The following is a 10,596-nucleotide window of genomic DNA, read 5'->3' as shown; positions in this document are numbered from 1 at the left end:
TCCAGTAGAAGAGCGGCGCGGTGCGTCGGTCCGCTTCGGAATTGGAGGGCGACGCCCAGGACCCTGGTGGGAAAGAGTCGGCGCCGAGCGAGGAGGGGCGGGAGGCGCCGGCGGAGGGAGCCCAGCTCGCAGAGTTCAAGCGCGAGGGGCGAAAGGAGTGCAGCCCCGGGGACAGGCAGAGTGCCTCGCGGGGGCGGACACCCAGCTCCCGCGTCACCGCCATGGCGCACCCCTCGAGCCCGCGGCCGCTGCCGCCGGCGGTCCTGCTCCTGCTGCTGCCGCCGCTGCTGCAGGCAGGTGAGTGTCGTCTGTGGGTACGTGGAGACCGCACGGGAAGAGCAGTAGCGGGAGGTGGAGGTGAGCATATAGCCGGGGCTGCCCAGAGAGGGCTCAGCCTGGTGGGTTCGGGTCTGCTGGAGCAGCCACCAGGCGGTCCAGTAGGTCCGTTCACTCGAGCCTTACGAACTGGAGGAGAAAGCCTGGGTGCCAGGAAGGGCCTGGGTTCCATGCCTAACACAGTGTCTGAACTGTTGGGGATTAAGTGCCAGCAATGGCCTGGGCACCCAAGCATCTCCTCGCTCCCAGTTCCCCTCTTCTCTCTTTTGAGGTGCGACTCCACAGTCACAGAACAAGCTACACCCAGGCCACTACCAAAACAGCATCTGTAGGAGGGGGCAGAATCTGATTAGAAGCAGGACTGCTAATTACTCCACAGGGGCTTCAACTCTTCCACCCTCTTTAAAAACTGGGGAAGGGGAAACTAGGTCCAGATGAAGAAGAGGTTTATGTTAGAACTGACTTGTCACAAATTAGGGTTGTAAATTGCTGCTCTAGACTTGCTAACATCATTATTTGCTTGTACTGTTGAGACTATTGCTCACCACCTACCTATCACACCAGCACCATTTTTTTAATTGGAACAGAGAACTGGTTTTTGGGCGGGATGGCCTTTCCTCTGCAAGCTGCCAAGCACCTGCCTTGCCCTATAATAGATCCACGATAGATGTTTTGTGGAATATATAGTTCAAGGAATAGGACCAGACCCCTACCATTCCCTCAAGGAAAGTCGGCCTGGGATCTGTGATCCCAGGGAACATGTCCATGGCGTTTGGAGTGGAATGGGTGGATCTCTGGAATCTCATTGTGAGGCTTCTGCCCAGAACCTGAGGAGAGGGAATCCTGAGGCCTAGATTGCACACATTGGCGGGAGGCCTCCTCAGTCCACAAGGTGGTACTGCAGAGATGCAATCTTAGCTGCAAGACAGACTGGAAGGAGGGAGGGAAAGGACTGGTACTGTCCAGACTGACTCCATCAGTAAATCAGTGTGGTCTAAGTCACCACCCATCTCACTTGACTGACTGCCCAGAAAATTCCACTAACACTAGCTGTATGGCTTGTCATGTCAGAATCGGAGTAAATATTAAAACCCTTCCTCCTTAACCAATTCAGTGAAGCCGAATGGGTGACAGGTCTATTTTCCATGATAATTCTTGACAGCAGTGGTTTGTAGTTAAGAAGCCTCACTGAAAATCCCTAAAACATCCATCCAGGAGTTGCAGTGTAGGACCAATTGCTCTCCAAGAGCAAAAACAGAGGGTGTTAACGACTGAGTGGAAAATACCTCTGCTCAGGGCCCAACAAAGCGTAAAAAAACCAAAAACCCAAACTCATTGCCATCTAGTTGATTCTCACTCATGGCAACCCCATTTACTTCAGAGTAGAACTGTGCTCCATAGTTTTCAATAGCTGTAATCTTACAGAAGTAGATTGCTGGGCCTTTCTTCCACAGCACTGCTGGGTGGATTTGAAACGCCAGCCTTTTGGATAGTAGAGAAGAGCACAAACTGTGCCACCCAGGGACCTGCCAAGCATAAAAGAGACCTCTAATTCACAGGAAAGTGGCATCATGTATTGAAAATCGTCCTGGACTAAGTAGGAGGTGGGAGTCGTAGGTTCTAGCCTTGATTTGCTACATCCCCTTGTGTATGTTCCTTTTTTTTGTTCATCCACCTATAGAATGGGTGCCTGTGCTATGGGCTTTATTAGGGAGCAACAAATGAGAGTCTTGTGCCCTGAAGTATAGCTTGAATTCTGCCCCATTTGCAGCTACTCATTCTTTGATGAGCCAAGAAGCAGAAAACCAATTCAGGAAGCCAGGCTTCTGACTAATCACTATGAAATAAAGACATGCCAGTGGCAGTGTAAATTAGGAGGGGGGCAGGAGAGTGGCGGAGACTGTGACAAACTAGAAAACACTTGTCAAAAGGGCAGTCATTACTCAACTCCAGCTGTTGCATTGTGGGGATGTGGGCCCAGTGTTGCCATTTTTGAAGAGAAGTTGGAAATTCAGAATTTTATGTGAAATACAATTTTTAAATGTTGGCAAGTAATTATAATTTTTAATTACAAAAAAATGCAAAATGCAAAAGAAAGAAAGAATATACGATGTAGACTGAAGAAAACACAACTGTACTCGGGATTAATTTGTGACCTTTGCCCTAGATCGAGTCTATGTTTCACAATCCAGGAAACCCAAGTTCTACTCTGTTCTGATGAAGTTTAAGGTGACTCCCAAGTTCTTTTGTTGAGCTGGAATGCCCCTAAATCCACCACTGCTCAACCTTTGTGAATGATCAGGTAAAAAATTAAAGAAATTTTCTTTTGAAAGTTGTTATGACTCAATATTTAGTCCACTTAAGGCACTGAGACTTGGACCTGCTACTTTTCATTCAGCAAACACTTATTGGGTACCTACCCGAAGTACCAACATTTTAAACTTTTAGTATTTTTCAACCAGTTTCGATCCATATTTCCCTTTTGATAAAGATAAAAATCTCATGCCTTCTTTTAAATGTTTTTTGAAATTTCAAAAGCTTTTTTTATCTCCATATATAAAATTGCCAAAGATGCTTTTTTAATTATTGTAAATATGTATACCACAACATTTGCCAATTTAATGTTTTTCACGTGTACAATTAGTGACATCAATTACATTAGTCATGTTGTGCAACCATCATGAATATCCGTTGCCAAATTTTCCATCACCATAAACAGAAACTCCATGCTTCCTAAACAGTGACTCCCCCTTTCCCCTCCTCCCCACCGCCCCGGTAACCACTAATAAACTTTGGTCTCTATGTATTTGCCTATTCTAGATATTTCATATAAGTGAGATCATACAATATTTGTCCTTTTGTGATTGACTTACTTCACTGAGCATAACATTTTCAAGGCTTACTCATATTGTAGCATGTATCAGGACTTCATTTCTCTTTATATCTGAGTAATATGCCATTGTATGCATACACCATATTTTGTTTATCCATTCATCTACTGATGGACATTTAGGTTGTTTCTATCTTTTGGCAATAGTGAATAGTGCTGCAATAAACATTGATGTGTATGTGTCTGTTTACATTGCTGTTCAAATATGGTTTTTTTGAATTATACATTCCCTCTGGAAATTTTGATCTACCCCCAAAAGGGACCTATCCTCTCTCCTCTTCATTCTTTCCCTTGGAGAAATTCTGATTTAATCCAGTTCCCTCATTTTACAGTTGAGAAAACTAGGGTCTGGGAAATGAAGTAAATTACTCTAGGTAGGGCTGGGACTAGAGTGAGGCAAGTGAAGGGGTGTTAAGAAACTCGGTAGTCGAGATAAGTAGTGTTTTAAAAAATCAAAATTAATGCAAAAAAATCCATAATGAACAAAATATCAAAATTTTGAATAAAAAAGTAACAGTGCCATGGTGAGCCATATTGGGGCCTGAGGCAAAAGGAAAAATCAGTAATACTGATCCTGTATTTATGCATTGAATATGGCATCAGCTCTCAAACTTTAGGGAGCATTAAAATCTCCAGTGAATTTTCTAAAATGCAGATTCCCAAGTTTTATCACTAGAGATTCTGATGCAATCGGTCTGGTGTGGGGCTCAGAAATCTCCATTTTTAATGAATAATCTAGATAATTTGAGGCTGTACTGGAAGAGGAGGTTTGAGTAACTGAATTCTGAGGCCCCTCCCAATTTTGGGACCAGGCTTTACAAGGCTTGTAAACCAGGAATATAAATTAGATTTTAATCTAAGTGCCGCGGAAACTGTTGGAGGGACTTAAGCAGAGAAATGAGATGATCTGATTTATAATTTTAAAAGATAGCTGCACATAATGCCAATCAACAGTAGAATTATGTTATATTCATGTAATAAAATGCTGTACAGCAGTGAAGGAGCCCTGGTAGCACAATGGTTAAATGCTTGGCTGCTAATCTAAAGGATGACAGTTTGAACTCACCTTGCTGCTCTGCGGGAGAAAGGCCTTGCAATCTGCTTCCATAAAGATTACAGCCAAGAGACCAAAAGGTCAACAATTACTCTAAAGCAAAGATGAGAAGATAAGGAGGTCGGGAAACTAGAGTACAGGAAATCAAACAACCAAAACACAAAGAGAATGTTGACACGTTGTGAAAAATATAACTAATGTCAATGAACAATTTGTGTAGAAATTGTCAAATGGAAGCCTAACTTGCTGTGTAAACTTTCACTGAAAACACAATAAAATGTTATTAAAAAAAAATTAAAGCCAAGAAAATCCTGTGGGACAGTTCTACTCTGTCACGTAATTGACTCAATGGCACCCAACAACAATAACATACAGCAATGAAAATAAGCTATTGAATTTCAGAAACATAATATTGACAAGCAAAAGGAGACAAGAAACAGAAAGTACATATTGCATGATTTAAAAACAGGCCAAAAAACAAAACAAACAAACAAAAAAAAACAGGCAAAACTAGTCTCTGGTGTTAGAAATTATGAAATGTCATAGTGAGTGGAAGAGGGCTTCTGGTTGCTGGCAATGTTCTGTTCCTTTATCTGGGTGCTGGGTACACAGGTGTATTCATTTTGTGAAATTCATTAAGCTGTACATTTTTGATTTGTGCATTTTTCTGTATGTTATACTTCAGTAAAAAGTTTATTACCAAAGAAGATATACAAATCTCTAACAAGCACATGAAAATATGCTCAGCATCATTAGTTATTAGGGAAATGCAAATGAAATTGCCAATGAGACCACACCCATGAGGACAGCTATAATTAAACAAACGAAAAAACAGAGAGTAAGTGTTGGTGAGGATAAGGAGAAATTGGAACCCTTATACATTACTGGTGGTAATGTAAAGTGGTGCAGCCACTATGGAAAACAGTTTGGCAGTTTCTAATACAGTTAAACATAGAATTACCATATGACCCAGTAATTCCACTCCTAGGCATATACCCAAAATAATTGAAAATAGGTATTCAAGCAATACTTGTACACCAATGTTTATAGCAGCACTATTCACAATTGCCAAAAGGTGGAAACAACCCAAATGTTCCTCAGTTGATGTACAGATAAATAAAACGGGGTATTTTCATGCAGTGGAATATTATTCAACCATAAAAAAGGAATGAATTATAGATACATGCTACAACATGGATGAACCTAGAAAGAAGCCAGACACAAAACACCACATATTGTATTATTAGAATAGGCAAACCCATAGAGACAGAAAGAAGATGAGTGGTTCCCAGGGCTGGGGGGAAGGGGAAATGGGGAGCAGCTGCTTAATGGGTACCGAGTCTCCTTTCGGATTGATGAAAATGTTTTGGAACTAGATCAAGGTGGTGGTTGCACCACATCGTTAATATACTAAGTGACAATGAATTGTACGTTTTAAAATGGTTAATTTTATGTTGTGTGAATTTTGCCTTATTAAAAAAAGAGTCTTCCAACTTAAAAAAAAAGAGTATTAAAAAAGATGACTGGATAGTATAGAAGAATGGGTTTGAAGGATGGAATAAGGGAGACCAGTAAGGAGGCTTGGCAGTAGTTCAGATAAGAGTTGATGGTGGCTGGAGCTAAGGAGGTGGTGAGGGATGTGGAGAGAAGTGGACAGATTCCAGATATGTTATGGAGTTGACAGAACTTGTTGGTGGATTGAATACAGGATGTGAAGGATAGAGAAGCGTTAAGAATGACTTCTAGATTTTTTTTCCTTGAACAACTGGGGGATGATGGCTATTACACCATAATGGAGGGATAAGGATCCCCTTGACAGAGCTTCCTGAGTCTTAGGAGCAGGGGCTTTTTCCAGTGCTGAGTTATAACCAACCTTGGTATTCCTGAGCAAGTGAGAGGTTCAGGTTACCCTTTTTTCCCTTCTGGCAAGAGCTCAACTCCAACCCCAACCAGTTCCTACATTCAGTTTTTTTTTTTTTTTTTTAATAATTTTTAAGTAATGGAAGACTCAAGAGTTATTTCTGACTCTTATGTAACACTCCTTTGCACATTCTCAACACTTTTCTCATGATGCTAGCTAGCCCTTCCCCTGGCATGGCTCTGCCCAGGACCCTGTTTCCCTGGCCAGGAAGGGTCATCAGGCTCAGCTTCAAACAACTGCCCTCCTCCTCCTTTTGGGAGGCTGAGCCTCCTTTCCTCAAATCCCCCATCTGTTCTTGGGCCTGGTCTGTACTGTTGAATGTGACAGCTGCAGACTGCCCAATCCTGCTGGGCTTCTTTCTCCTCATTCTTATTCCTAAATAGCCTTTTGTGCCATCCCAAGACTTTCTTGCCCAAGGTTTCTTTGGGAAACCTTCCACCCTGTGTCACGACTTGTTACTCCCAGACAGCTACTCTGACCTTATGTGAACCTCACCTGGTTTCTCATCCTCTGCAGGGGACCCCCTCCCTACAGAGGGCCGGTTTATGAATAGCTGTATCCAAGCCAGGAAGAAATGCCAGGCCAACCCCACGTGCAGTGCCGCCTACCACCACCATCTGTATTCCTGCATCTATAGTATAAGTACCCCATCACCTTCAGAGGAGCCATCAGTCCCAGCAGAGTGCCTGGAGGCAGCACAGCAGCTCAGGAACAGCTCTCTGATGGGCTGCTCATGCCACCGGCGCATGAAGAACCAAGCTACCTGCCTGGACATCTATTGGACTGTTCACCGTGCCCGCAGCCTTGGTGAGGCCCCCATCCTAGAGTGCACTAAGCTGGGGAAATGGGAAGATGGTTCTTGGGGGCTGTTTATTCATCTTACAGAATATGGGCCATGTGGTAGATTTCAACAGGGATGATGATGAAACTCTGCATTTGACACCAGTAAGAGGTGGGGAGAGGAATTGGCAGTATCCTTTTAGGTCCCCACGGCACTGCTCTCTTCTCTCAGCTTCCCCTGTTCTTACCTGGCAACATGTAGCTTCCTCTTGGCAGAGCACTGAACCAGGCTGAGGCCCAGCCTGGGGAGCTGCTGGAACAGAAGTGTATGGAGAGGAGATGGGGAAAAGGATCTTAATACATAAACAGGCTCCAGATACTATGTAATCCACAGTTCAGAGAGACTGGAAGGTGCATTCTGGTCCAGCCCTCAACAAAAAGGATACATATTAAGTAGACGAGAGAGAAGGCACAGGAAAAGCAGAAGAGAGGAGCCTCCTCTGACCCTTTCCTTAGACCCTTCTTTGTATTAGCTTTTACTAGACTATCCTGCAGTAATGAAACAGTGACTTGCAAAACAAGTTTATTTCTTGCTCATGTTCTGTGTTGGCTGTTTCACATATGTTCTTGATTGTGGGATTCAGGCTAAAGGTGCAGCCTCGTGTGGGATGTGCCCTTATCATGACAGAGGGAAACAGCAATGACAGAACCATGCAGTGGCTTTTAAAGCTTCTGCTCAGATGTTACATACACTACTTCTGCTCATGTTCTATTGACAAAGCAGGCCACATGGCCAAACCTGACATCACTGGGGCAGTGAAGTATACTCCTCCTATAGGAAGACATTGCAAATCACATGACAGTAAATGAGTATATATACAGGGAAGGCAAGGAATAATTGGTAACAATAATACAATCTACTTTAGTCCACCACTTGGTCAAAATATTCACTTCCCTCCCTTCCACAAGCAAAATATACCCACCTCCCTTCCCAAGAAAGATGCCCTAAAAGTTCTACACAAGCATGACATTAGGCTTAAAGTCTAGGATCTCATGACCGTCTCTATGTCGGGTCTGGATGCGGCTCCTCTTGATCTAGAAACCTATGAACTAAAAAGACAAGTCATCTGCCTTCCATACATTTTGAGTATGCAATAATGGAACAGGGACAGGATAACCACAAATAACACTTCCAGTTAGAAGGGGGAAGAATGAGAGGCACACAGCAGACACTGACTGGTTCACAGCAATTCTGAAATTCTGCTAGACAAATGTTGCAAGGGCCCTGTTCCCTGGGAGTACAGATTGTTCCTTAACACCGTAATAAAGTCCTCTTTCTGCTCCATGGGAATAGCTGCTTTATCCACTGTTCTCTAGGACTTTTGGCCCAAGCCCTCTGGGGAGTCCTTCCTTTTCCATTGTTCTCTTTGGCCACATCTGAAGAGGGCATTGGAGACTACAGCCTTCTTGGGGACTCAGCAATGTTCTCAGCCTGCTTTCTGCCTGAGGAATGTTGGGACATTTAAAGGCTCAAATAGTTACAGACTCTTTTAATCCAGGCTAGTGGCTTATTTAACAGTACAACTCTTGCAAAACATAGTTGTTTTTTATCTCTTTGATTTCTGTCACCTCGTGTGCCGGCAGCCTTTCTCACCATTGTTTTCAAGATATGCATCTCTTTCTAGACCTAATTAGAAGTACTTTGCCCTTACCAGGCTTCTGTGGGAGAGCCAGTACCATTTTTTTTTTTCCCCCTGAGAGCTTTGGCCAAACTGACAGGATTTATTGGGTACCATCTTAATCAACGGAGAAATCTCTAAAAAGGTGTGATAGCCACACACTTCATTTGATCTTTGCCCTAAGGCTGAGTTATAATTGACCCTATCACTCAAAGCATTTCTCAGTTTTATCTTTTACCATTTGAATATGAGAAATAGTTGCATCTCTCAATCCTGCAAGCCATAGAGTTTCGGGGTTCTTTCTTTTCCCTTTCATCTGTACCTTGCAAACTGACCAGTTCTTTCCTGAGCTTATATGTATTTTTGTAGTACCTTGCCAAACGCAGCCAATAGCAATCAAGACATATTAGTAACTTTCTGATTCTCAGCTTTTTCCCCTTAAAGCACAAGCTCATTCAGTACATCATCTTTCTTCCAAGTTATTGCAAGCAAAAATTTTACCAAATGCTTTGCCACTGCATAACATGGGCTACTATCTTTCCAGCCCCCAGAAGTAGTTTCTTCACCACCCACTGCCCAGTCCCAAAGCCAATGCCACATGTTTTAGATTTTTTTATTACTGCAGCACTCCATTCTAGGTATCAATTTCTTTGTCAATAAGAATTTGCTAGGTTATGCTGCAGTAACAAACAACTCCCAAATCACTGGCCATCAACCACAAAAATTTATTTCTTGCTCATGTTACACATCTGCTGCGAGCTTCCACAAGTGGCTTCATCTCTTCTCCACCTGTCTTCTTCATTCTAGAATCCAGGCTGGTAGAGGGGAAAGAGCAATAGTAGGACCATGTGATGGCTCTTAAATCTTCTGCTCAGGTGTGACTTATGTCACTTCAGCTCACAATCCATGGGCCAAGGCAAGTCACAGGGCTAAGCCTGACATCAGTGGGAGGGTGCGGCGGGGGTGGGGGCGTGTACTCATCTCACAGGTACCATGAAAGTTGCATGGCAATAGGTGGGGATGTATAATCCTCCCACAAGGTGGGTAGCAAATAATTGAAAACAATAATACAATTTAGTACCTTCCTTGTTCCCTTCTTTCTGCTCCCATCCTAATGGCTTCTCTTTCATAACTTCCCCTGAGACTTCTCCCCAGATCTTCTCACCGCCCCCCTTTTTCCCTTGGGAGTTTGTAGTTCTTCCCAAGGATCCAGCCCATCCTCTCCTGTTTGCCTGACATCGTCCATATTCCTTTTGTCTTGAAGATGCATTTACAGAGACTTACTGAGTGACATCTCTGCAAGATTTATTCACCAATATTTATTCAGCACCTACCATATATATGAGCTATGCAGAGATTTTATAAGACCTAGTAAGTCCCCTTAAGGAGCTCACATCCCCATGGTGGTGTGTGAGAGAGATATGTTTGCTTTGAGATATTGTCTCTTCCTTCTCTGCCCTTCCCAGTCAGGTTCAATTTGGGACCTGGTCTCACTTTCATCTCCTTAGCATATGATGCATCTCCATAGCCAAGTGGTCAGGCCTGGAATAGAGAGTCCACCACTGTCCCTTCCCTAATAGCAAGAGAAAACAAGAGACAGGGTCTCCTTTATTATGTACCTGCAGGCAATATGTCTAATGGTTAGAAGCAGTAACTCTGGAATCAGATAGTCCCAGCTCCACTTCTTTTTAGCTTATGTGAGTCTGAGCAAGTAACTTAACCTCTCTCATCCTCAGTTTTTTCTTACTTATCCAAAGGCTTTTAGGAGAATTAAATGAGATTTTATACACACACACACACACACACACACACACACACACACACACAGTCTTAGTTATCTAGTGCTGCTGTAACAGAAATACCGCAAGTGGATGGCCTTAACAAAGAGAAATTTATTCTCTCACAGTCTAAGAGGCTAGGTAGCCCTGGTGGTGCA

General features: G+C 43.2%; 1 protein-coding gene across 1 annotated transcript in view; it reads left to right on the top strand.

The window, feature by feature from the left end:
* Positions 1 to 221: 221 nt before the first annotated feature.
* Positions 222 to 10,596, top strand: part of GFRA3 (GDNF family receptor alpha 3) — a 17,510-nt gene continuing 7,135 nt past the window's right edge. Inside the window, exons 1-2 of the mRNA XM_023735505.1 lie at positions 222 to 297; positions 6,718 to 7,008. Coding sequence (XP_023591273.1) covers positions 222 to 297; positions 6,718 to 7,008 — 367 coding nt within the window. The remainder of the gene's footprint in view (positions 298 to 6,717; positions 7,009 to 10,596) is intronic.

Source organism: Trichechus manatus, unplaced genomic scaffold, assembly GCF_000243295.1.
Source record: "Trichechus manatus latirostris isolate Lorelei unplaced genomic scaffold, TriManLat1.0 scaffold00080, whole genome shotgun sequence".
NCBI classification, from domain to species: Eukaryota; Metazoa; Chordata; class Mammalia; order Sirenia; family Trichechidae; genus Trichechus; species Trichechus manatus.
The sequence above is the reverse complement of the archived record's forward strand: the minus strand, read 5'-3'. Positions and strand labels throughout refer to the sequence as shown.